We start from the raw sequence: 27,678 nt of genomic DNA, 5'->3' as shown, positions 1-27,678 counted from the left end.
TGCCTGGTTTTCCTATTTTTAATTTGCTCCGGCATTATTGACGTAGAGTTTAGTGGATCAGCAGGCTCCGTTTGAGCCTTGGTGATGGTTTTTCTATTTGCTGCTTCTCTCCGCATTCCGGCCCTTTTAGTCAAGTGCCTTTCCTTATGAGATTTGCACATGGAGAGGTCTTCATCTTCGGCTCCATCATGCGTGTTTCTTCCAGTCGGTATTAGGATGACTTCTTCGTCTACCAATTCTGTTTTTATGGCTGGTTCAGTCTGTTCAGTGCTTTCTTTGCATTTCACCTTATTTAAAGATCAGTTGTTCAATTGCCCTAAGACCGCAATCTATTTTTTCACCTTCTCCAAAGTGACTCCACACAATTTAAGCAGGATTTTTACTGAAAAATGCTACACACCGTCTGTGTCATTGATGTTATTGCTGAGATCGGGCGTGTTACTAAAGCCCGTTCCGTTTGTTATGACTTCCACATCATCAATTGTTTTCTTAATCGTTCCTGGAAGTAGCTTCGGCGACATAGTCAGTCGCTGTGAGTTTCCTTGCATAGCCTGGAAGCTTGTTAGTGTACCCTCAAGTGCGACTTCAGCCAAGGGGACAGGGCTTTGCCGGGTGGCTGCTAACTCTGTAGTGTTCCTGTGTACTATTGCTTTGGTGACACTGTTCTTGATGACATGAGTTTCCTGGCCTTCTGCAATAGAAATTGGCGTTACACAGCTGGCAACAGTTCTGGTTAGTTTATAGCACAGTGCCTGTAACAAATTATTGTCAATGTCCCCTTAGTCTTTATTTGTATAATCCAATTGTGCCGTGTTAAAACTGGCAGCCTCCTGTGTCCCTCCTGGTTTAGCAGGAATATCTGTTGTTTGGAAATAGGTGGTAATTTTACCAATAGCTGCCGAGCTGCTATGCACCACTCTGCTGCCTGCTGCAGAAGAGGGGGTCCACACACAAGCCTTGCCAGCATCTTTATGTTCCTTTTCACCACGCCTTGATTGTAGCTTTACAGCAGGTTTATCATTTCTAGGTTTCTACGTCCTGGGCTTTGTGGATGCCTTACCCGGTATAGTTTTAAAACGTTTGTATTAGATTGATTGATGTTAACGTAAACCGTAGCCCAAACAGTCGGAACACAACCATGGCCACAGCACCGCTCACCTGGTTCCTTTGTGTGATTTGATACAGCCCACAGTAACACACTCCCTGTACACTCCGCGAGGTGCTAGGTGTGTTGTAGGCTTCAGTCTCCAACTGCCACGATAGATATGGTAGAAAGACTGTGTTCAGACCACGCAGTAACACACTCCCTGCACACTCTTTGCACACTCTGCAGATTACTACTACTGCTCCTACCACTCTTACTACTGTAGCATTCTCCTTAATGCAAAGTATGTTCTTTTATTCACCTTTTCGTGCATTACATTGAAACGCAGCGTAAGAAGCTCATGTTTAACACACTTGAGGGGTCCCGCTAATGGTTTCCATAATGTGCAGGGATGTGCTACCACATCACTTCATGAGAGGGAACATTCGTAATGTTGGGCTTTTAAAAGTTGTACCTCGACCTTTTGGGTGGAGGGAAATATTGAAGGACTTTTCAGGACTATTTCAGCACATCCTTGTCCAGTCCCCTTGAATACCACATGGGTATGAATATCTCATGATTTTTACTTTCATGGGTGATAATAACAGGCATCACTTGAAATAGTGAATGTTTACAGTCATGGCCAAACCTCTATGGGGACGCACTGCTCCAGCCAGCATGCATTTACGTCACCTTTTTTTGTTTTTTCTTCTTTTTGGAGGCTATTGCACTTATGGTATGATCTTTAAATGAGAAAACAGTCAATGAAAGGCATAATCTAAACGACTGGTAAATAATTGCAGCTCTAAAATGGGGTCTAACCTTTGTTACTTCTCATAGGTATCCTGGCCATCAGTTTATGGTAGGGCAGATGGATTTTGTTTAACTCTCAGTAGGCATAGGATGTGCTCATTTCCAGAGGGAATGAGTTTTCAAACAATTTTCTGTTTGCAATAAAACCTTTCCCTTGGCTAACTTCCTCTGGACAAATTGGTTAGTCTATCCTGCACCACTAGTATGGCATCAGTAGAAAAGGCAAATACCAGGTGAGGCTGACTTTCAAGCTCCTGCAACTGTATTGATAGTGTAGCCTTGCCCCCACACTGTGTAAGGCTACTGCCAACTCGTTAGCTGTTTTGGGAGGGAGCACATCGCTACAGGGCCCGAGAGCTGAAGTGCAGGTACAATTTGAAAGCGTGGCTGATCACCACCCCCTTGTTTTATCCTGGCAATTGAACTCCTGCATCTCGCACTGATGGCCATTATCGATGCAAAAAAGTGGTGAAAAAATAGTTTTCTTCAGACCGAACCAAAAAAAGATCGATTTAGAAAGACTGGATAAAATCCTACTCACCCACCTCAAACTCCATCTCCACTCACCCCCTCCACCGTGTCACCCCCCCTACCCTGACTTACCTTGCTCTGTCGACGCTGTCCTCCTCTTGGTGCACGCCCATTTTGGGAATGACAGCTGCGCCCTGAGACGCACACGAGCGTGTGCAGGGGCTAAAAAAGGTGCCCGTCCAGGTGATGGACGTCATGGAAGTAAGCTAAGGGTTTGGGTGTGTGCATATGTGTGTACATGTGTGTGAGGGAGAGGTGTGTGAAAGTATGTAGTGGGAAATTGTGGTGGCGCAAGTTAAAATGAATGGTGTGTGACAGGAAAGTGTGGTGCAAGTCAGTAGGGTGGAGAGGGGCGTGAAAAAGGGCTCAGGCGGTGAAACCCCCCAAATACCTTAAAAATCGAGGGCACTGCGAGGGTCGGGCCCAACGTGATATTACACCATTTTGAAAGCGATACCAAAACAACCAAAATAAATCAGTCTTTTTGTTGTTCGACCTTCAAAATGCAATAATATCACATGGAACTAAAAAAAGTATGCCTCTCCCTGCTATAACATATCCACAGTGGTACTAAAGAGTGCCCGACGAGCTTCTCCGAAGTGTCACAGAAGTGGCTATTTGTTTGGCGTATTGGTCTGTAACATTTTTTGTTCTAAAGGCTGGCTTGGAACAGTGCCTCGCCATGCCTCACAGATTTAACTTCCTCATCATAGAGGGCAAGTGGAAGTTTGATAACATTCAACCTTTACTTGCCAGCATAAAATCCATGCTTAATCTTGCAAATGAAGTGATTATTTGCCAACACTGACCTCCTAATTAGAAGCTACATTGTAGACGGCTCTTGTGAACTTATGAGATTTTCTTCGTTGAGAAGTCAAGCAAAGCTGAAACAGTACTGATTGTTCTCGCAGCCATTTTTTGTGCAAACCAAATAAAATGGGTTGAAGCTTTTTGAGAGTCCAAAAATATGCATCTAACCCAAATGCATGATGCACAGCATAGATGAGGACATGATTGGAAAATAAAACAGGCAGAATACCAAAATGCCCTTTTAAAATATGTTTTGCTTAATCTGAGTCTGTCCACTGGATGGTGAATTATATGGAGGTTGCTCAGTGATAAATCAAAAGCTACAATGAATGATTGGTGTTTTTTAAAGTCTGAATGATGTGAAATCCTCAGAAATTAACAATGCACAGATCCCCCCCCCCTCATGCCCACCCCATACAGTGGCGATAGTCCAGGAACATGCAATGATGCAGAACTGTTAATGGAAGCACAGGGCAAGACTGCACCCTTCGATTTTAGTTCAACATTTTTAGGTGTGTGTTACACATTAATATGACACCTTTTGAGAGCATTTGACTAAAGCTTAACATCCATGTCAATGGCAGTGGTGAAGCATTACAAAATCTGTAGATTCAGCCTGTACAGAAGTAGAATCCTTGTTAAAATTCTAATCTAGCTGGACTAGTTGCAAATATGAATTCTAACAATTGTGGATAGAAATTGTGGAAAATGGACTAAATAATCCATCAAAATTACTCCCTAAATAACAGTTTACTGAGAACCAAACAATCTGGAATTTTGTCATTTTTATCGCACTTTATTGCCGCCTCCCTCATGGAACTAAACTTTTATCTCGACTAGAAAGTTTTTGTCTTTTTTTCTAATGAGCGCTTCATCTCTTTCAGGTAATCTACAACTGGACAATCCCTTTAAATACGAAAAGAAAGGGTCAAACTGTGAGACGCAGAACATTTGACCTACTGAGCAGGTTTGTTGAAAGATAAGCATGTCAAGTTCTTTTAGTCCCAACCATCACTTCCACCTAGACATGTGTCAAGCAGCCGTTGTCCATTTAATACTGTTAACCTTTCGTTCTGTGGGCTGTAGTCTTACATTTATAATGGAAAGGGCAAGGCTACAACTACCAGATTTCAGAGGATTAAAACCTAACCAGATCTGGCATGAGTTCAGCGCTATGGTACTGACATTTATATCTTGAGTTGGTTAGTGACAGAATGCAATGCCTTTACTCTGTTCTTTGTGCATATTATTTGATGAAACACACCATTCAATATTTAACAAACTAAGGGCCACACTCCTCATGTCCTGCCATGAAGATCAAAGCATCATTTGTGGGTTTCAGGAGGCTGCTTCTTGAGTGGTTCCCCTTCAGAGCATCGTTTTTTTATTCTGTCAGTTGATCATCTAACGTTTCCAGATGTTGGTCTTACCATTCCAACTATTAAAAACTACCAGTCAACATCTGGAAAAAGTCTGTTCCCATCCATGATCCTGAGGCAGCTAATACTATAACATATGCCTTCTTCTCCATCATGATTCTGGACATTTAAAGTTGCAATACCAACCCGTTTTCGTACTATTGGTTACGTTTTTTTTTTTTTGTTTTTTTTATTTTTTTTTTACATTTTATTTAGTAAAACCAATAATTTAGGCTGTCATTTTTTTTAACACTTCAGTTAGTTTGGCACACGTTTTCAGTAGGAATGTAACCATTTAGTATTTCACCATTTCATTAAAATCTTTGAATCTGTCACCTCGGACTACTCCTACCTGAATTTGCAGCATTTTTAGTCTCAAGACCTTCTCCAAATGTTCTCTATGGAAAAAGCTCTTTTATCAAACTATCCATTTCAAGAGAAGTCTTGTGTTAAATGCTGCCAATTATTTCATAATGTGTGGGATTACCATCATTAAAATGCATATTGTCATGTATTGTATCCTTAAAATGATGTAGCAGCAATAGAATATGATGAAGGCATACATTGAGGAGTATCAGCCTTTTCTCCTCGTCTGTTTACCAATGACTGGATATTAAATTGCGAGACACACATGCCCTGATTCACAGAGCGTTTTCCAATGGGGTGTTGCCATTATAAAACACTTCTGTGAATTAGGGCCTTAGGGTTTTGATTGCCTAGTACTTGATATATTAAATCTGTGATAGTCAAAAGGTCACCCATATTGACAGAGCTGTATTTGAGTGGGTATCCTATTTTCAGATCAGTATTTTGGTTTCTAGAACCAGTTAAAGGACTATACCTTACTACGCACAATACCTTTAGATGACTAGAATGAATGCACACTTGATGGCTTACTTTAGGCATGTCAATCCTGGTTTCTCAATGGCCCCAAAGCGCTCCGGTTTCAAGGCTATTCATATGAAAAATGAGTTCATGTTCATTCAACAGTTCTAACTGACACTCAATGACCACTGGCTGTTCTGTAAACCTGACCCCTTTGCGACAATCCTTGCCAGTTATGAGACTTGCTACCACTTCAATATTTTTATTTGGGCACTGCTGTAGGGGTGAAATGAATATTAGAATGTGCAGACATTTGCCGACGTTTGGCTCCAAAGAGTAGTTGCTGGTTGAAAGCGGAGTACTCGTCATGGAGACCATATTAATTCACATTCTTCTAGCTGAACTTTTTGGTGTAACCACATATTACTTTTATGCCAGCTTTAATCATAGGGTATCAAGCACTTTTCATCAGTCTTCACTTAGTCATTGGACTCAACACTGCCATAGAGATTTCTGAAAGCTGAGTTTTGATTAATTAGTTGCCTTGTCGAAAGCCAACCCTGGCACTGTCTGCACGGTTGCTTAATGTTATCCAGTACCTGTTTTTGTAATTACTAGAGGAACTCTGGTCTGCTCATATGTAGTGTCACAGGTGATACTTTAAAAAAATCTTATTAGTTACAGGGCTTTTGAATGATTTTTAGCATGTTGGCAACCCTTAAATTGCATATCTTTGTGAAATCCTCTGCTGGCAATTGATAGTCATGTTTCTTACTTCTGTTCCTTTCATTTAAAGAATCTTGGTACTAGAATGTCACTCCTTGTTGGAGATTAATCAAAAGTGATGGAAACAGATTTTCCCAGATCCTTCTGTTCTTAATATGCTCCAATGTTTCTGCAATATTTTAAGAGGATGATTGATCATTGAAGGTAGTGATCATTTTTCTTCAGCAGGTTTACTCACTTCTACGTTTCTCTGTGCTGCAATGGTAGTTCTCCCTCGTTTAGTTATCAACAAGGCTTTTCTGTTTACTTGCTGTTTGGGATGTTGATTTCTATAAATGTGGATATTCACGCTGCTTGAATCTTAAAGCGGTTTATGCTTGTCTCTTGACATTTTCTTCCATAGAGCAATTCTGTTTGATTTGTCTAAACTCTCCATAGGCAACGCTCCATTTCCAGTTACGTGGATAACTACTCTCAGCATGCAGCACTGAATTGGAGCTTGTTAGTGTGCGGCGGCGAACAGTCTGCATTTCCCAGTTTTCAAAATAAATCCTTACATCCAATACATTTTCTTGTTTGCTACAAATGCAATCGGTTATTACTCCTTTCCATATTATCAAGTGTGAGAAACCAGAGGGTATTCTCACTCCTATGTCCCCTGGATCCTCTTCTCAGGTGGCCATGGAAGGGCCATCACTCTTGGAATACGGCCCGGGGGTGGAGAAGCGAAGGAGGATCACCTAGGCAGAAGGTCCTTGGGAACTGGTAGTGGGATACTCTTAGGAGAGACATGGTATTCCCTTTATGTTGTTGAGAACCAACCAAACCCTTCCCCGTCCTTTACAGGTTATTGTAAAACTGTTCCCTAATTTCTCCATATATAACACTTGACAGAAGAGGCAACTAAGAGTAATGAACATTACAGCCTTTCACCACTTTAGTACTGGGACGAGGAAGATGCCTACAAGAAGCTATACGGATCAGGCATTTCTCTTTTAATTATGGTCAGTTGAGTCTCAGAGATCCACACCCTAAAAGTGTCAAGGGGCTGCAGGTGTATAAAGAGAGACTAGTGGAGCAGATCAGAGAGCAAATGGTAGGCTTGTGTGGGAGAGATAAGCAGGGGACCTTGCTTTAGAGGAGGCAGCCATGGTGGGACCAGTCTAGGAGCCAAGATGCCTGCACAGGGCCGTGTAACTGTTGAAAGTCGGAGAGCCTCCGTGACAGAGGATCTGCAGCAGGAGATGCGATAGAGCACCAAGAAGAAAGGATGCTGTCCGCATCCGGAAAGGAGCATTCCGGTTGCCGGTGTGCAGAGAGAGACACTCAGCGGGCAATCAGAGCTTGAGAGGAGGAGTTTCCCAGTTTCAGCGGTGAAGGAGAAACAGAGGGAACCTCCACAAGGAGACGCCATGAGCCGGTGAGTGTCGGAAAGGATGCACGACGACTGGGGTGCTCCTACTTATACATATTTGATACCAAACTAAGTGGAACATTAAAATTAAGCAAAACCAATGCTTATTGAATACCAAACTAAATGGAATTTACAATTAAGCGACATGAACGATTATTGAATACTGAATTGAATGACACTCTGAAATTAAGCATTATAAGTTTAGAATGGAATAAAAACCTTCATAGGCCGAGCAAATAAAGTGAATAATGAAAATGCTGATGTGAAAATGAATTACAGAAAAGGGCACACGTGTAACAGAGAATCGCAAGTAGGTGGGTGTGAGCAAAACACCCTTGAACTGTACCTTTATGAATGAATGCAGTGTGACAAGGCCAAAGACTGGAAAGGATGTGTGATTAGTGACGGCAAAGCCAAGTGGCTGGCATGGAAAAGCCAGCAGATTGTAAATCTACACATCAAAGCAAAGAGTCTGGGATCCTGGTTGCGCGACCTGTGATGGGTGGACCGTTTGGTCTGACAACTGTGCCTATACCAATGAGCCCTAAATGTTGAAAACCCAAAGACATTGTGATGATGACGTTAAAGTCTTGTTCAAGGGAACCCTGAGACTTGAGGAGCTACATTGTGTGGACTTGAGAACTTAACCTCAAGGCCTCTTGTTTTCTGTGAACTGTGTTACTTGGAGCTTGGGGTAGGGAACATCGAATTGGTTTTGAACTATACCACCTTGAACTGGAGAAAGGTAATCTTGAGTCTTTTCTGTGAAACTTTCTTATACTTGGGGAAGGGGAGCTGAAAGAAAGCTGCGAGCTGGAAAAAGCTCAGAAATTTGAGTTGAACACTATTTCTTTTGATTTTGACATCCCTACTCATTGGTAAGCTTTAGTTGTGAGGGCAAGTATAGGCTTTGGACAAAGACTGACTTTTTTAGTTGAACTCTTTGACTCAGACTTTCCTTAGTTCTGTTTGATGCCTTCTTCTCATAGTACATGCATTTCCCCTCTGGGGCCTGGTCCATTATAATCCATTTTGTTGCTCCTTGTGGACCGCTTGATCTTCCCCTTACTTGTTCATTTGTTTCTAACTTTCCATCTTGGTGCAATAATCAAATTTATTCTAAAACAGTACGTTTGCCAGTAGTCCATACAATTTCACTTTCTGATGTGACCGTTCCTAAGGTCACAGCTTCCTCAGAAGCATCTGTTGATTCAACCAATGGCGAATGCTATTTGGGTAGCTGTTTCTGAATTGGATTAAATCTGTGAACAAATGTATAAACTTTTCCACTCTCATAATAATTTGTATCCTATAAAAATCCTTTTCATAAGCCATGAAATCCATCTCAATCTTTTTCTTTAGTTTACTGTTTTCATACTGTCATATTTCTCAACTTATTTTCTTGTTCTAAAATTATTTGTCCATCTACCATACTACATTTAAATGTAGTGCATGTTTATACGCTGAAGAAATGTTTTTATTCTACATCTACGTACCACAGAGAGGTCAATTTTGAATATGGGTAGACTATATTTCAAGACCATATTATGTCCAAGCCAAACACTACAATGCACCCCAACACTGCAACTTTGCCTTAACATTACAAAAATGAACTATTGTCTGAGGGAAGGTATTCCCTTTTATTATTTCATGTATGCATTATCCGTTTAAGGCACGCTCTCCTACATTTTGTTAGTACAAAAGCTTTCTGTGTTGAAATGAACACACTCCCAATCTACGAACCATGAATGTTGGCTTTGTCAATGCTAAAATAGTTAAACTTTCTTTTAACAGCATATCCTGTGAATTGAATCTCTTTTAGATACTCCCATTTGTGGCAGTTAAGGCACAGTGAGATAAAATAGTTTCCCCAAATTACACACTAGTGTTAAAGCCGGTATTTTAACCCATCCTTCAATTTAGATGTTTGACCTCATATTCTAAATGGCGCATGTGTTATTACGTAGATTATTTTAGTGTATGATATTCATATAGAGACCTTGAAGTACACTTTACATAATAAAGCAACCTGATACAATATTGTTTGCTAACATATTGAGTAAATTAGTATGATTTTTCCCAATCCTGAAAGGACTTGCAGACACAGGGTAAGAAAAGGCATTAGTTTGCCTGTTCGTTTTCTTTGATTCAAACAGCATGCAGCTTTTTATGTATTGCTTAATTTCCAACCACCCAGCCTTTAAACCTCTTTAAGGACATCCCACTAACACAAATCCCTACTTTATCCTCTCTATACGCTCTGCAACCATCTTTAAAGTCTTCTGCTGATCAATAAAGTTCTTATTCTTTCTTTGCAATTGAAATGTGAAACGTAAAACCAGACCAACATGAACTGTCCCCTCCGAGCTGTCTGGAAAACACATGATTTTGCACTCTCAAATCCTGGGCCTGTGCAGCTTCCTGCTTCACCCTGCCCAAGAAATGGCCCCGATATGTATGCTCACCATTATCACTCCTTTGCACTGCTTCCAACCCCATATCACCTGCTTTTTAGGAATGTTAATTAAATTCAAGCCAACTACTTCCACACACGAACAGACTCCCTGCCAATTTCCAGAAAGCTGTATGCTTTAGAATAGTTAATGCAAATCTACTATGTATTGACTCCTGAAAGCAGCTAATGAACGTATCTAGAATGTCCTATGTTGTAAAATCGGTTTGCCTGTGCATACCCAAAACCATTACAAAGTCTGGCATTTTGTGCACCCAAATGATTTAATATTTAATTATGCTTACAGTGGATTTTCTTTCTCCATAATTTTTCTATTTTAGGGATACACTGTCTATAAATATTCAAGCTGTCCTACAAGATACCCCGCTTGTCCCTCTTTCTATATCTCACCAGTATCTGAGTGCCAGCATTGAGACGCAAGTTACCATGGCAGCAGTGATTTTGGCAGGTGTCTACATTTTGATAATATTTGAGGTGAGTCCTTGGTCGTTCTGAATGTGTAAATGGCATGATCTTTACTTGGCGGTTCAGTCCTATGGAAACATGAAAAGCCACTTCAATTAAGGAATCTTTCATTCCTCATTCCTCTTCCAACCCCTCAATACCTGTGCTTTGTGGTGGCACATTTCTCACTGGTATCTACACAATTTCCTGTGCTGATGATTTGAATATTTGGCACGCTTAACATTTTTTTTTTAAATGTTTTTACTGTTCTATTAACGACCTTTTTTTGCTTTTGAAAGACTGTCCTTCTGTTCATCTGATGTGAAAGAAATTATTAATGTGTTAAACGTTTCCTTTTGAAAGGGATCTTTCAAACATCTGCTTCATCACCATTCTTCAACATCTGTTATGTAGTTCCATATCCTGCTACCAGTTCACTTAAATCTGCACATAGTGTACTGCCTTTTTCACCTGAAATGCAAATATGCTAATGTTACTTGGGCCAAAAAACCCATTGCCAAAAGTCTGTGTTGATTTACGCTAAAGACAATTGTCAGCATATCCTCTCTAAGATGGTGGCAAATATTTGCCCAAAAAAGCTTACTTTTTCACCTACCCGCTCTGAGAGCCTGTCCTCCAAAGGCACATATAGAAGTCTATAGTAGGAAAAGAGATGCAGCCTCTTTTTTGGATAACTTAATGCAAGCATTGATTTTGATTAAGTAAATTAAGTTAATATGTGAAGTAAACGTAAGCTGTCGCACAACGATGTACATATTTTCTTAAACCAATCTTTCTGACATTCTGTGTGAGACTGTAAATGGTGGGATAAGTACTTAAGAAGTAATGCCCTAATGTAAGAATAGCAAGTAGATTCATAAATGGATATAGATATTGAGGGGACTGGAAGAAAAATAGGTAGCCAGTCTTTTGACCGTGCACTTTTTTGTATGCACATCAAAAAGACTTAATACCAAAGACCGTCTAAAACCCGCCTGCTGCAACATGACTGTCAGCTGGAAGCAGGAAGTTGTCACGGCAGTGAGCGGGCTTTTTAGAAGGTAAGTATGTGGGAGCGAAGGGGGGTGTTGGATGTTGTGAGGGGGCTGTGCAGGTGCCATGGTGAACACAGGAGAAGGGATGGGATTAATTTCATGCCATGGCCATGGGGTTGTGGGTAGAGTAGAAGTGGCTTAAGGTGGGATTCGGAATGGTTAAACCTTGATGGATCATGGTAGGGTGGAGGTGACTTTGAGAACTGCATCCCCCCAATATCCCAACCGTTGAAGGCTACATCAAGGCAGCCTAAAAAAGGCATTCCTTTTTTGGAGTGGTCTTAAACAGGTTGGTTTATGACCGAGTTGAGAACTCGTGGTTTGTTTCACACCTACATATCATTCGCATAACAGCTGGCTGCGCTGCTGTAGTCCTAGAGGATTTGGAATGTCGTATCCTGATCTTGGCAGATTGCCGCACTGGTCTGCAAGTGTTAAAGTAATGAAGATAAGGCAGCCATTTTTTATTGAATATGCATCTTTATAGTGAGGAGTACTGCGTTTATTCCCTTTGCAGTATCTCTTTATAAACCTATTTGGTATTTGCTTTATCTAAAGTTATTTTCCCTCCTCGGTTCTTAGTTATTGTTCCTTTGTCAAACATTCTCGTGGCATCTCTTCCACCAAAATGGATTTACATTGTAATTGAGCTAACCTGCGCCTGTAGAATGTTTCTTCTTTTGCCTCACTTTTTTTGGCTGGCAGGGATCTTCCATTTTATGTGAACTACACATTTTTTACATGTATCCATGGTCATCAGCCCTTTTTTGCTAACTTAAGCTGTATGTTTCTGCAACTGCGAATTTGGTGGTTCTTGTCCCATATTTTGTTTGGACTTGCAGCCCACACCAAATTCAAAGGCCGGGCTTGCAATGTCCAAGAATTTTTCTATAAAAATAGTCCTTATTAAAAACACAAACTTCACCCTGGAAGGAAAAAAGCATGAAATGTGGGGTGAATACATTAATATATTACCATTTACCAGCAAAGATAGGGTGGCTTTGAAAGGCTTGGAATAAACCTTCATCTGAAATGTGATGGTAGAAGGAATCTGTGTGATTAGTGCGACCAAAGAATACTAACTGCAAAAAATGCCAAATTTTTCTTTTTTTCTGATTTTCACAGTTATATGCTGGGGGAGAGCCCCACAACCCTTTCCAATGACCCCTTATATGTTTAATTATCCTTACCCACCCCCCACATATACCTGCTGAGTAAATCGGAAAAAGAAAACGTGGCATTTTTGCTTTCTGTAGTTTGGTGAGCACAGTAAAGCACTGATGGATAGATACCCTGTAGAATTTATTCGCCATTTCTGCCATGTCCCACATAGCACAGTACCACGCAGAAGCCATCGCTGGAAGTTCACCTCCAGTTCAGAGTCAGATTGCCAAAGCCATACAAACTAGCTAAAATATCAAGTCTTTGCTCCAGGAACATGTTGGGCTATATTATACATAGCATTATTCAATCCAAAACAACTGCTCTCCAGGCTGCAGACAACTGCATACCTCAATGCATACTTTGTGAGATTGTTTGCGAGAGGGATGGATTGCATCCGTACTTTTTTAGTGGAGAGGAGTCCAGTAGCAGCGATCACTCAAACAAGACCTGCTGTATGCCATAATCCTAATGGGAGAAGAGGGCTTGTAAAACAAAAAAAGGGAAGGGGGTGGGAAAGTAAATAAGTACGCAAAAGTGTGAAAGAAGGAGAGCAGAAAAAGCTTATTAGGCAAGAGAAGGCATATAAAGAGATTGGTCATGGGAAAAAGGAAGGGCAAATGAAAAAGGAGAGCTCGAACAATTGAGGAGAAATGGGGAGGGTAAAGAAATCTAAAGCTGGGATTCAAGGGATAGGAGACAGAAAAGGTGAGATGTGGTCTGACTGCGAATGCGCGTGCTATGAAACCCAAGACCTGTTTTAATACCAGCATGCCCACCTGATGAAATTCTGATGTAGGCAAATCTTTATTTTGACAATACTTATATACGTATTGGTCAGACTATGGAGCACCAAAAACGGATGGTTTGCATTATATGCTATGGAAATACTCCCCCGCTCAACCCCCTGCACCCCAGGAAGTGAAGTGATGGGGGTAAAGGGCAAAAACAGCTGTTACTATCTCAAGATTTATTCACACAATTGATTTTTAAATCAACTCGGCCCCCTCTGTTTTTGCCCCAGATCCTTATTCTTCTCGATCATGCTCCCTAGTCTTTGCAAGCGGGCAGACTGTTCCAATGCCCACATGACTGAAAATCTGTACATTGCGACAGGCACAGCTTCGTGCCTGATGTTGCTCCTGTGGCTCCTACCTTTCGAGAAAACGGCATGTCTGGAAATGCAACACTTTTCTCTAGATCACTGCCTCTGTATTCGATTTTTTTAAAATGTGGGTGTGTGGGTGTGTGTGTGTGTGTGTATATATTACATGGCCACGGTAGTGGCCATGTAGTTATGGTTAAGTTGCTGTTTCCATAGGAAGAGCACTTTTTGGGCGGCTTATAACTTCGCTCCCCCTGGACGAATCCACACCAAACTTTGCAAAAAAAAAAAGTATATGGCCCACTCTGAATTTTTTTGCAAAGTTTGGTGAGGTTTGGTCCGGGGGGGGGGCAAAGTTATAGCGGGGGTCCCAAATGTTTTTTTCCCCCCATAGACTGAATGGGAAAAAAACGTTGCTTGCGCCTACAGCTCAAACCGCTGGACAGATTTTCACCAAATTTGGACCAGGAGCAGCGGCTTGGTCCTGAAAGCGTGCTTTTGCAAATTTGGTGAAAATCCGTCCAGTAGTTTTTTTTTAAATGACCAAAAAGTAGGTCAGAAAAAAAATTAGTGATATCTGTGTTCGCTTTGCGGACACACTTCCGCGGACAGGGCGGTGATTGGGCAAGCAGCTTGCGTGATGTCCGCGGACATCTGACGTGCTTTTCTATTGGCTGCCGTGAAGCGTGCAGTGCGTCTATTTTCAGAGACGCCCGCCATCTTTGTTTATCGGAGTGGGATCTGCTGCTTGCACAGTGTAGATGTGGGCTGCGTCGGCCCTGCATCGGCGCTGCAAAGGCGGTGAGGCACAGGCCCTTGTGTCTCTCTTGTTCCCCCCACCGCCCGCTCATGGCCCCTGTCTCCCATGTCCCCCACCGCTCACTGATTCTCCGTGTGTTCCTCCCACCCCCGCTCATGCTCCGTTTTCTCTTTCCCGTTACCCCCCGCTCATGTCCCATGTCTCCCTCCTTCACCCCCCCGCCCCCCACTCATGCCCCGTGTCTCCCTACTGTTCCCCCCACCCCTGCTCATGCCCCGTGTGTCTCTCCCCTTCCCCCCCTGCCCCCCGCTCATGCCCTGTATCTCTCTCCTCTCCCCCACCCCCTGCCCCGTGTGTCTCTCCCCTTCCCTCCCACCCCCACTCATGCCCCGTGTCTCACCCCTTGCCCCCACCCCCGCTCATGCCCCGTGTCTCTCCCCTTCCCCCCACCCCCGCTCATGCCCCATGTCTCTCCCCTTCCCCCCACACCTCGCTCATGCAACGTGTCTCTCCCCTTCCCCCACCCCGCTCATGCCCCGTGTCTCCCTCCTTCGCCCCCACTCATGCCCCGTGTCTCCCTACTGTTCCCCCCGCTCATGCTCTCTCCCCTTCCAATCCCACCCCCGCTCATGCCCCGTGTCTCTCTGAAGCTTCCCCCCCACACCCCGCTCATGCCCTGTGTCTCCCCTTCCCCCCCGCACATGCCCTGTGTGTCTCACCCCTTCCCCCGCTCATGCCCCGTGTTTCTCACCACTTCAACCGCACCCCCCGCTCATGCCCTGTGTCCCTCCACTCCCCCCACCCCCCGCTCATGCCCTGTGTCTCTCCCCTTCCCCCCTGCCCCGTGTGTCTCTCCCCTTCCCCCCACCCCCGCTCATGCCCTGTGTCTCCCTAGTGTTCCCCCATCCCCCGCTCATGACCAGTGTCTCTCTCCCCTTCCCCTCACCCCCCGCTCATGCCCCGTGTCTCCCCTTCCCCCACCCCCGCTCATGCCCCGTGTCTCCCTCGTGTTACCCCCCACCCCCCACTCATGCCCCATGTCTCTCCCCTTCCCCTCACCCCCCGCTCATGCCCCGTGTCTCCCTCTTTCCCCCTACCCCCCACTCATTCCCCGTGTTTCTCCCCTACCCCCCACTCATGCCCCGTGTCTCTCCCCTCCCCCACTCATGCCCCGTGTCTCTCCCCTTCCCCCCCACCCCCGCTCATGCCCCGTGTCTCTCCCCTTCCCCCCACCCCCGCTCATGCCCTGTGTCTCCCTACTGTCCCCCCACCCCCCGCTCATGCCCTGTCTCTTTCCCCTTCCCCCACCCCCGCTCATGCCCTGTGTCTCTCCCCTTCCCCCACCCCTCGCTCATGCCCCGTGTCTCTCTCCCCTTCCCCCCGCTCATACCCTGTGTCTCTCCCCTTCCCCCACCCCCCGCTCATGCCCCGTGTGTCTCTCCCCTTCCCCCTACCGCCCGCTTATGCCCCGTGTCTCTCTCCCCTTCCCCCCACCCCCCGCTCATGCCCCATGTCTCCCTCCTTCCCCCACACCCCCCGCTCATGCCCCGTGTCTCTCTGAAGCTTCCCCCGCACCCCCCGCTCATGCCCCGTGTGTCTCTCCCCTTGCCCCCCACCCCCCGCTTATGCCCTGTGTATCTCACCCCTTCCCCCGCTCATGCCCCGTGTGTCTCTCCACTTCCCCCCACCGCCTGCTCATGCCCCGTGTCTCTCCCCTTCCCCCACCCCCCGCTCATGCCCTGTGTCTCTCCCCTTCCCCCCACCCCCTGCTCATGCCCTGTGTCTCCCCTTCCCCCCACCCCCGCTCATGCCCCGTGTCTCCCTCGTGTTACCCCCCCACCCCCGCTCATGCCCCGTGTCTCCCTTGTGTTACCCCCCACCCATGCCCTGTCTCCCCTGTTACCCCCATCCCCCGCTCATGCCCCGTGTCTCCCTCATGTTACCCCCACCCCCTGCTCATGCCCCGTGTCTCTCCCCTTCCCCCACCCCCTGCTCATGCCCCTTGTCTCTCTCCCCTCCCCCCACCCCCTGCTCATGCCCCGTGTCTCTCCCCTCCCCCCAGCCCCCGCTCATGCCCCATGTCACTCGCCTTTCCCCCCACCCCCGCTCATGCCCCATGTGTCTCCCCTTCCCCCCACCCCCGCTCATGCCCCGTGTCTCCCTACTGTTCCCCCAACCCCCGCTCATGCCCCGTGTCTCTCTCGCCTTCCCCCCACCCCAACCCCGCTCATGCCACGTGTCTCTCTCCCCTACCCCCCACCCCCCGCTCATGCCCCGTGTATCTCTCCCCTTCCCCCCGCTCATGCCCCGTGTCTCTCTCCCCTTCCCCCACCCCTGCTCATGCCCCGTGTCTCCCCTTCCCCCACCCCCCGCTCATGCCCCGTGTCTCTCTCCCCTTCCCCCCGCTCATGCCCCGTGTCTCTCTCCCCTTCCCCCACCCCCGCTCATGCCCCGTGTCTCTCCCCTTCCCCCACCCCCCGCTCATGCCCCGTGTCTCTCTCCCCTTCCCCCCACCCCCTGCTCATGCCCCGTGTCTCTCCCCTTCCCCTCCACCCCCACACATGCCCCGTGTCTCTCCCCTTCCCCCCACCCCCTGCTCATGCCCCGTGTCTCTCCCCTTCCCCCCACCCCCTGCTCATGCCCCGTGTCTCTCTCCCCTTCCCCTCCACCCCCGCTCATGCCCCGTGTCTCTCCCCTTCCCCCCACCCCCCGCTCATGCCCCGTATATCTCCCCTTCCCCCCACCCCCTGCTCATGCCCCGTGTGTCTCTTCCCTCCCCCCCCACCCACCGCTCATGCCCCGTGTTTGTCTCCCCTTCACCCCATCCCCTGCTCATGCCCCAGGTCTCCCTACTGTTCCCCCACCCCCCCCGCTCATGCCGCGTGTCTCTCTCCCCTTCCCCCCACCCCCCGCTCATGCCCCGTGTCTCTCTCCCCTTTCCCCCACCCCCCGCTCATGCCCTATGTGCCTCTCCCCTTCCCCTCCACCCCCTGCTCATGTCCCATGTGTCTCTCCCCTCCCCCCCTACTCCCCGTTCATGCCCTGTCTCTCCCCTTCCCCCCACCCCCCGCTCATGCCCCGTGTCTCTCCCCTTCCCCCAACCCCCTCTTGCCCTGTCTCTCCCCTTCCCCCCACCCCCGCACATGCCTCATGTATCTCCCCTTCCCCCCCACCTCCCGCTCATGCCCCGTGTCTCTCCCCTTCCCCCCCACCCCCCGCTCATGCCCCGTGTCTCTCCCCTTCCCCCCACCCCCTGCTCATGCCCGTGTCTCTCCCCTTCCCCCCCACCCCTGCTCATGCCCCGTGTCTCTCACCATCCCCCACCCCACCCCTGCTCATGCCCCGTGTCTCTCTCCCCTTCCCCCCACCCCCCGCTCATGCCCCGTGTATCTCTCCCCTTCCCCCCGCTCATGCCCCGTGTTTCTCTCCCCTTCCCCCACCCCGTGTCTCTCTCCCCTTCCCCCACCCCCCGCTCATGCCCTGTGTCTCTCTCCCCCCTCCCCCCACCCCCGCTCATGCCCCGTGTCTCCCTCCTTTCCCCCCACCCCCCGTTAATGCCCCATGTCTCTCCCCTTCCCCCCACCCCCCGCACATGCCCCGTGTCTCTCCCCTTCCCCACGACCCCCCGCTCATGCCCCGTGTGTCTCTCCCCTTCCCCACATCCACCGCCCATGCCCAGTGTCTCTCCCCTCCCCCCAACCCCCACTCATGCCCCGTGTCTCTCTCCCCTTCCCCCCACCCCCCGCTCATGCCCTATGTGTCTCTCCCCTTCCCCCCACCCCCCGCTCATGCCCCGTGTGTCTCTCCCCTTCCCCCCACCGCTCATGCCCCATCTCTCCCCTTCCCCCCACCCCCCGCTCATGCCCCATGTCTCTCACCTTCCCCCCACCCCCCGCTCATACCCCGTGTGTCTCTCCCCTTCCCCCCACCCCCGCTCATGCCCCGTGTCTCCCTCCTTTCCCCCCACCCCCGCTCATGCACCGTGTCTCCCTCGTGTTACCCCCCCTGCTCATGCCCCGTGTCTCTCCTGTTAACCCCCGCTCATGCCCGTGTCTCCCCTGTTACCCCCCACCCCCCACTCATGCCCGTGTCTCCCTGCTTTCCCCCACCACCCACTCATGCCCCGTGTCTCCCTTGTTACCCCCACCCCCCTCTCATGCCCCGTGCCTTCCTCGTGTTACCTCCCCACCCCCGCTCATGCCCTGTCTCCCCTGTTCCCCCGCCACCCCCGCCCATGCCCCGTGTCTCCCCTGTTCCCCCCCACCCCCGCTCATGCCCCGTGTCTCCCCTGTTCCCCCCACCCCCCGCTCATGGCCCGTGTCTCCCTTGTATTACCCCTCCCACCCCCGCTCATGCCCTGTGTCTCCCCTGTTCCCCCCACCCCCGCTCATGCCCCGTGTCTCCCCCGTTCCTCCCACCCCCCGCTCATGCCCCGTGTTTCCCTCATGTACCCCCACTCATGCCCCGTGTCTCCTGTTGCCCTTCCCACCCTCTGCTCATGCCCCGTGTCTCCTGTTGCCCCTCCCACCCTCCGGTCATGTCCTGTGTTTCCCTCCTGTACCCCCAACCCCGCTCATGCCCCGTGTTTCCCTCCTGTACCCCCACACCCCCAATCATGCCCCGTGTTTCCCTTGTGTTCTCTGCACCCCCCGATCTTCCCCCGTGTTACCCCCGCTCATGCCCCATGTCTCCCTCGTGTTACCCCCACCCACGCTCATGCCCCGTGTCTCCTGTTGCCCCCACCCCCGCTCATGCTCCGTGTCTCCCTCGTGTTCCCACCACCCCCGCTCATGCCTCGTGTCTCCCTCGTGTTCCCCCACCCCCTCCCGCTCATGCCTTGTGTCTCGCTTGTGTATCCCCACCCCCCACTCATGCCCTGTCTCCCTCGTGTACCCCATCACACCCCGCTCATGCCCCGTGTGTCTCCCTCATGTTCCCCACACCCACTCATGCCCAGTGTCTCCCTCGTGTTCCCCACACCCCGCTCATGCCCTGTTTCCCTCATGTTACCCCCACCCCCTGCTCATGCCCTGTCTCCCTCGTGTTCCCCCCACCCCCGCTCATGCCCAGTCTCCTTCGTGTTCCCCCCCGCCCCCGCTCATGCCCCATGTCTCTCTCCTTTCCCTCACCCCCCGCTCATGCCCCATGTGTGCCCTGTTCCCCCCACCCCCTGCTCATGCCCCGTGTGTGCCCTGTTCCACCCGCTCATGCTCCATGTCTCTCTCCCCTTCCTCCCAACCCCCGCTCATGCCCTGTGTCTCCCTCCTTTCCCCCACCCCCCGTTCATGCCCTGTGTCTCTCCCCTTCCCCCCCACCCCCTGCTCATGCCCCGCGTCTCTCCCCTTCCCCCCCACCCCCCGCGTGTCTCTCCCCTTCCCCCACCCCCCGCTCATGCCCCGTGTCCCCCTCCTTCCCCCCACCCCGCTCATGCCCCGTGTCCCCCTCCTTCCCCCCACCCCGCTCATGCCCCGTGTCTCCCTCCTTCCCCCCACCCCGCTCATGCCCCGTGTCTCCCCTGTTCCCCCCACCCCCGCTCATGCCCCGTGTGCCCTGTTTCCCCACCCCCGCTCATGCCCCGTGTCTCCCCTGTTCCCCCCACCCATAGCTCATGCCCCGTGTCTCCCTTGTTACCCCCGCTCATGCCCGTGTCTCCCTCGTTTTACCCCCCACCCGCTCATGCCCCGTGTCTCCCTCGTGTTACCCCCCACCCCCTGCTCATGCCCCGTGTCTCCCCTGTTAACCCCCTCCCCCGCTCATGTCCCGTGTCTCCCCTGTTCCCCCACCCCCGCTCATGCCCCGTGTCTCCCTCTCTTCCCCCCACCCCCCGCTCATGCACCGTGTCTCCCTCGTGTTACCCCCCTGCTCATGCCCTGTGTCTCACCTGTTAACCCCCACCCCCGCTCATGCCCCGTATCTCCCCTGTTACTCCCCCCACCCCCCACTCATGCCCCGTGTCTCCTTTGTGTTACCCCCCACCCCCGCTCATGCCCCGTGTCTCCCCTGTTCCCCCCACCCCCGCTCATGCCCCGTGTCTCCCTGCTTTCCCCCGCTCATGCACCGTGTCTCCCTTGTGTTACCCCCACCCCAGCTCATGCCCCGTGTCTCCCCTGTTCCCCCCACCCCCACCCCTGCTCATGCCCCATTTCTCTCTCCTATTCCCCCCACCCCCGCTCATGCCCCGTGTCTCCCCTGTTCCCCCCACCCCCCACTCATGCCCCGTGTTTCCCTCATGTACCCCCCACCCCCGCTCATGCCCCGTGTCTCCTGTTGCCCTTCCACCATCCGCTCATGCCCCGTGTCTCCTGTTGCTCCCCCCCACCCTCCGGTTATGTCCCGTGTTTCCCTCCTGTACCCCCACCCCCTCCGTTCATGCCCCGTGTGTCTCCTGTTGCCCCCACACCCACTCATGCCCCGTGTCTCCCTCGTGTTCCCCACACCCCGCTCATGCCCCGTGTTTCCCCTCATGTTACCCCCACCCCCCGCTCATGCCCTGTCTCCCTCGTGTTCCCCCCCACCCCCGCTCATGCCCCATGTCTCTCTCCTTTCCCTCACCCCCCGCTCATGCCCCATGTGTGCCCTGTTCCCCCCACCCCCTGCTCATGCCCCGTGTGTGCCTTGTTCCCCCGCTCATGCTCCATGTCTCTCTCCCCTTCCCCCCACCCCCCGCTCATGCCCTGTCTCCCTCCTTCCCCCCCACCCCCCGCTCATGCCCTGTGTCCCTCCCCCCAACCCCCCGCTCATGCCCCGTGTCTCTCCCCTTCTCCCCACCCCCCGCGTGACTCTCCCCTTCCCCCACCCCCGCTCATGCCCCGTGTCCCCCTCCTTCCCCCCCACCCCGCTCATGCCCCGTGTCTCCCTCCTTCCCCCCGCTCATGCCCCGTGGCTCCCCTGTTCCCCCCACCCCCACTCATGCCCCGTGTGCCCTGTTCCCCCACCCCCCGCTCATGCCCCGTGTCCCCCTCCTTCCCCCCACCCCGCTCATGCCCAGTGTCCCCCTCCTTCCCCCCACCCCGCTCATGCCCCGTGTCTCCCTCCTTCCCCCCACCCCCGCTCATGCCCCGTGTCTCCCCTGTTCCCCCCACCCCCGCTCATGCCCCGTGTGCCCTGTTCCCCCACCCCCGCTCATGCCCCGTGTCTCCCTTGTTACCCCCCGCTCATGCCCGTGTCTCCCTCGTGTTACCCCCACCCGCTCATGCCCCGTGTCTCCCTCGTGTTACCCCCCACACCCCTGCTCATGCCCCGTGTCTCCCCTGTTAACCCCCTCCCCCGCTCATGTCCCGTGTCTCCCCTGTTACCCCCCCACCCACCACTCATGCCCCGTGTCTCCCCTGTTCCCCCCACCCCCGCTCATGCCCCGTGTCTCCCCTGTTCCTCCCCACCCCCGCTCATGCCCCGTGTCTCCCCTGTTCCCCCCCACCCCCGCTCATGCCCCGTGTCTCCCTCCTTTCCCCCCACCCCCGCTCATGCACTGTGTCTCCCTCGTGTTACCCCCCTGCTCATGCCCTGTGTCTCACCTGTTAACCCCCACCCCCCGCTCATGCCCTGTGTCTCCCCTGTTCCCCCCACCCCCGCTCATGCCCCATGTCTCCCTGCTTTCCCCCGCTCATGCACTGTGTCTCCCTTGTGTTACCCCCACCCCCAGCTCATGCCCCGTGTCTCCCCTGTTCCCCCCACCCCCACCCCTGCTCATGCCCCATTTCTCTCTCCTATTCCCCCCACCCCCACTCATGCCCCGTGTCTCCCCTACCCCCCGCTCATGCCCCGTGTTTCCCTCATGTACCCCCCACCCCCGCTCATGCCCCGTGTCTCCTGTTGCCCCCCCACCATCCGCTCATGCCCCGTGTCTCCTGTTGCTCCCCCCCACCCTCCGGTTATGTCCCGTGTTTCCCTCCTGTACCCCCACCCCCCTTTCATGCCCAGTGTTTCCCTCCTGTACCCCCACTCCCCGCTCATGCCCCGTGTTTCCCTCGTGTTCCCCGCACCCCCCCCGCTCATACCCCGTATTACTCCCACACTCATGCCCCGTGTCTCCCTCGTGTTCCCCCCACACCCTGCTCATGCCCCGTGTCTCCTGTTCCCCCCACCCCCGCTCATGCCTCGTGTCTCCCTCGTGTTCCCCCCGCTCATGCCTCGTGTTCCCCCCACCCCCTCCCGCTCATGCCCCGTGTCTCCCTCGTGTACCCCCTCACCCCCGCTCATGCCCCGTGTCTCCTGTTGCCCCCACCCCCCGCTCATGCCCTATGTCTCCCCTGTTTCCCCCACCTCCAGCTCATTCCCCGTGTCTCCCTCGTGTTCCCCCCACCCCCACTCATGCCCTGTCTCCATCGTGTACCCCCTCACCCACGCTCATGCCCCATGTGTCTCCTGTTGCCCCCGCTCATGCCCCGTGTCTCATTCGTGTTCCCCCCACCCCCCGCTCATGCCCCGTGTTTCCCTCATGTTAACCCCCACCCACTCATTCCCCGTGTCTGCCTCGTGTTCCCACCCACCCCCCGCTCATGCCCCGTGTCGCTCTCCTTTCCCCCACCCCCCCGCTCATGCCCCGTGTGCCCTGTTGCCCCACCCCCCCGCTCATGCCCTGTGTTCCCTGTTCCCCCCACACCCCGCTCATGCCCTGTGTGTGCCCTGTTCCCCCCACCCTCCGGTTATGTCCCGTGTTTCCCTCCTGTACCCCCACCCCCCGTTCATGCCCCGTGTTTCCCTCCTGTACCCCCACTCCCTGCTCATGCCCCGCGTTTCCCTCGTGTTCCCCGCACCCCCCCGCTCATACCCCGTATTACCCCCACACTCATGCCCCGTGTCTCGTGTTCCCCCCACCCCCGCTCATGCCCCGTGTCTCCTGTTCCCCCCACCCCCGCTCATGCCTCGTGTCTCCCTCGTGTTCCCCCCACCCCCGCTCATGCCTCGTGTCTCCCTTGTGTTCCCCCCACCCCCTCCCGCTCATGCCCCGTGTCTCCCTCGTGTACCCCCTCACCCCCGCTCATGCCCCGTGTCTCCTGTTGCCCCCACCCCCCGCTCATGCCCTATGTCTCCCCTGTTTCCCCCACCTCCAGCTCATTCCCCGTGTCTCCCTCGTGTTCCCCCCACCCCCCACTCATGCCCTGTCTCCCTCGTGTACCCCCTCACCCACGCTCATGCCCCATGTCTCCTGTTGCCCCCGCTCATGCCCCGTGTCTCATTCGTGTTCCCCCCACCCCCCCCGCTCATGCCCCGTGTTTCCCTCATGTTAACCCCCACCCACTCATGCCCCGTGTCTGCCTCGTGTTCCCACCCACCGCTCATGCCCCGTGTCGCTCTCCTTTCCCCCACCCCCCGCTCATGCCCCATGTGCCCTGTTGCCCCCACCCCCCCAGCTCATGCCCTGTGTTCCCTGTTCCCCCCACACCCCGCTCATGCCCTGTGTGTGCCCTGTTCCCCCCACCCCCGCTCATGCCCCGTGTCTCTCTCCTTTCCCCCACCCCCCGCTCATGTCCCGTGTGAGCCTTGTGTACACCCCCCGCTCATGCCCCGTGTGTGCCCTGTTTACCCTCCACCCCCCCGCTCATGCCCCGTGTTTCCCTCGTGTTCCTCCCCACCCCCTGCTCATACCCCGTGTCTCCCTCGTGTTCCTCCCCACCTCCCGCTCATGCCCTGTGTCTCCTCTCTTCCCCCCACCCGCTGCTCATGCCCCGTGTCGCTCTCGTGTTCCCCCTACCCCTGCTCATGCCCCGTGTTTCCTCCCTTCCCCCCCACCCCCTGCTCATACCCCGTTTGTGCCCTGTTTCCTCTCACCCCGCTCATGCCCATTTGTCTCCCCTGTTTCCCCCCACCACCCGCTCATGCCCTGTTGTGTTCTCTTTATACACCCCGCCTGCCCTTTCCATTGTGGCCATCTTGGTAAAAGATTTTCCTTCATACACCGGGATGCCGCTGGCATCCCGGTGTAGGAAGGAAAATCTTTTTTTTTTTTACCACCCGGGGTTCCCACTTTGAGGACCTAAGATGCTAGTGGTCTTCATCTATTGAAAAAGATGTTATGGTGGCGTTGCACTAATAAAAACCTATAAAATTCAGTAAAGAAAAAAAAAGACGAAATTCAATGAAAAAACTTTGTTAAAGGGACGTTATGGTTAAGTTGCGCTACTAAAAACCTATGAAATTCACTGAAAAAACTTTGTTAAAGGGACGTTATGGTTAAGTTGCGCTACTAAAAACCTATGAAATTCACTGAAAAAACTTTGTCAAAGGGACGTTATGATGTCATCAATGACATTTGTGATGTCATCTTTGATGTCCTGGGTGTTAGTCTTAGCAGTGCACGGTGGTGGAGTGAGTTATGGTTGCTTAGCTTACCATAACTGACGAATTTCAAGGGTTTTTCGGTTTTACTTGGAACCATAACGTCCCTTTAACAAAGTTTTTTCATTGAATATATATATATATATATGTTTCTTTTGGAGGTTTTGTCAAAGTGGATCAAGGTGAACTCATTACAGTATTATACAGAAAACCCACAAGCTCCAATACACCATTACATGACACCAGTAACCATCCATCATCTTTAAAATGGAGTATACCTTATGGTGAGTTCATAAGAAGTCGAAGGAATTGTACTCAAATCGAAACCTTCGACAGAGAATGAGCCGTGATGGCGCAAAGATTTTGGCTCCGTGTATACCCAAATAAGGTTCTCGAAAGGGCATTTATCAAGCACGTGAGCAAGATCGTGACTCACTATTGGTATCTAATTCAACTCAAAACACGACCCAGGATGATAAAACCATACGTTTTGATTCTCGCCTATGTAGAGGAGTCAATCAACATCCATCAAATTATGAATAGACACTGGCATGTGTTAAAACCTGATGAACATTTGGGCTGTAATATTGGCGAGATAATTAATATCACTTTTCGTAAATCTGTGTCTCTAAAAGACAGCTTGGTGTCAAGCTATATGACTCCAAACGTCAACATCACAGCAGGTGCATGGCTCAGTAAATGTACCTCTTAGTTTCATAGATGTATGAATTGCAAAGCCTGCCAATATGACACTAATTTATCGAGCTATCACCATCCTATTTTAGCGAAAGATATTAAAATCAAGTCTCGGATAACCTGTAATACTGAATATGTGGTATATGTTCTTTCTTGTCCATGCAAAAAATGGTATTGTCTCTGGAGGATAGCTCAGCAGCACCGTTCCCGTCTTGGAAGCAAGATGGCACAGAGCCACACAGGTTCGATTCCCGGGTCCGCGCTTAGAAACCGCTGGGTATTAAGCGCGTTATAAATAACCGATCATATCATATCATAAATGGGCAGTACTATTGGCAAACTCAAACTCAGGATTCTCCCAACACATACATTCCATCATGAGCATAAATCCTGCATGCCCAATGGCCTTGCATATCAAAAAAACTCACGGAGATCAACTGGATGGGTTGACATTTTTTGGTATTCACACACTTCAAGAACCTCCCAGAGGAGGAAATCGTGAACTACAGTTATGCCAACTTGAAACCAAATGCATCCTAGACTTGGAGGCAAAGAAGCCCAGTGGACACAATTTGGATGAAGAATTGTACAACACCTTGGGCACATGAATTACCACCCATGTATCTATTTATGCATTTTGTTTGTAAGTATATTTGAAACAGTGCTTGATATTTTGGTCTGTTTGTGTCCTTTCTCCTGTCTTTTTTTTCCTCTCCCCTCTCTTGGCTTCTCACAGCTATAATGTCTGGAAGTGATTGTGCCTCCTGCTACACAGTGGATCTATTACAAGAATCCTTGTTATAGAAGCATTGAATCTTTCTAGGTGTAACTACATTAACACGGTTATTGTTGCCAAATGTTTATATGTAGAGTCCCTTTTTGAGAGGATTTAGCTTATTTTTGTTCCATTGAAAAACATCTTTTTATTCAGTAGAGTTACTTTCTACTTAGTTGTATATATGTGTTCTTCCCATCATGATTTTAGGACTGCTTTTGTTATAAGGGAAACCAGCACACTTGGACATTGTTTTAACATCTTAGGTTACGATTCTATAGAAAATGATGACGGTCGAGACAGGAATTAAGCAAATTTCAGGGAAACAGATTGGTATATATTGGTATTCAATTCTCCTATTGGTGAATCTCTCGGCTTCCTATTTAGTATCACACCATTTATCTATAAGGGGTCCCATTGGCCACAAGTAAGGTTTTGGTATTTTGCTGGATACGAGATGGCTAATGAGACCACAGAAATAATCAGGATACTTTATTGGGAACCATGAGAGTTGTAGAGATAAATATTGCCTGCCCTACATCTAAATTTTGCATCGCATTATACTTCCAGCCAATGGACTTCAGCATGAGGTTTGAATTCTATGACCTAACAATATTACATTTGCACCATGCACTTTATTGAATCAGAGTATTATACCACTAAATAGTGCACAATGTACCTTAAGGTTAAACCAATGTTTGCATTGAAAAGCAATTGGACTGCAGTTAGAGGTTCAAATCGTATTACTATGATATAGAACAAATGCACTATATTTAATGGCGATTTTGCGCATTCAATTTTAACCATGAACTTTATTGCTTAATAGATGCTTCCACTGAATTGCACTAGGCACTTTATTGTCATATGATATGTTATACATCAGTTTTCTTATGAGACTGTTGCGGTTTCTGTTCATTTATAAGCAATTTGTGCTTGAGTACTGTATTTTGTATTTTATTCACACCGGATCACTGGTATGTGGAGCATTATATATTGACTATTTAGCTATAGAATCAGGTATGCACTATACACTTTAATCTGCGATTAATGTATTGCCTGAGCAATTTTGTTCATTTATAATTGCATTTAGCATTATATTAATTTTGAAACCGAATTGTCTTGGCATAACTATTGTCTTGGGGAGGCATGTTAATTAAATGCTTAGCGTCATGCCAAGATGTCTACATATGTCAGTTAGAAAGAGGTGTTTTTATCATAGAGTGCACAATCTACCTCAATGGGGTCATAAAGATATAACACTATACATAAGACGTACTTCTGTGACGTTTCCTTTGTATGTGATCAAGCTG

General features: G+C 50.3%; 1 protein-coding gene across 2 annotated transcripts in view; it reads left to right on the top strand.

Moving 5' to 3' along the window:
• The window catches only part of OCA2 (OCA2 melanosomal transmembrane protein), a 1,377,074-nt gene that overhangs the window by 537,266 nt on the left and 812,130 nt on the right, over positions 1 to 27,678 (top strand). For both annotated transcript variants that reach the window (XM_069636602.1, XM_069636601.1), the window contains 2 exons: positions 4,123 to 4,205; positions 10,415 to 10,568. In XM_069636602.1, the coding sequence (XP_069492703.1) occupies positions 4,123 to 4,205; positions 10,415 to 10,568 (237 nt within the window). The remainder of the gene's footprint in view (positions 1 to 4,122; positions 4,206 to 10,414; positions 10,569 to 27,678) is intronic.

This window comes from Ambystoma mexicanum, chromosome 7p (genome assembly GCF_040938575.1).
Source record: "Ambystoma mexicanum isolate Mex_15411 chromosome 7p, UKY_AmexF1_1, whole genome shotgun sequence".
Taxonomy (NCBI): domain Eukaryota; kingdom Metazoa; phylum Chordata; class Amphibia; order Caudata; family Ambystomatidae; genus Ambystoma; species Ambystoma mexicanum.
The sequence above is the reverse complement of the archived record's forward strand: the minus strand, read 5'-3'. Positions and strand labels throughout refer to the sequence as shown.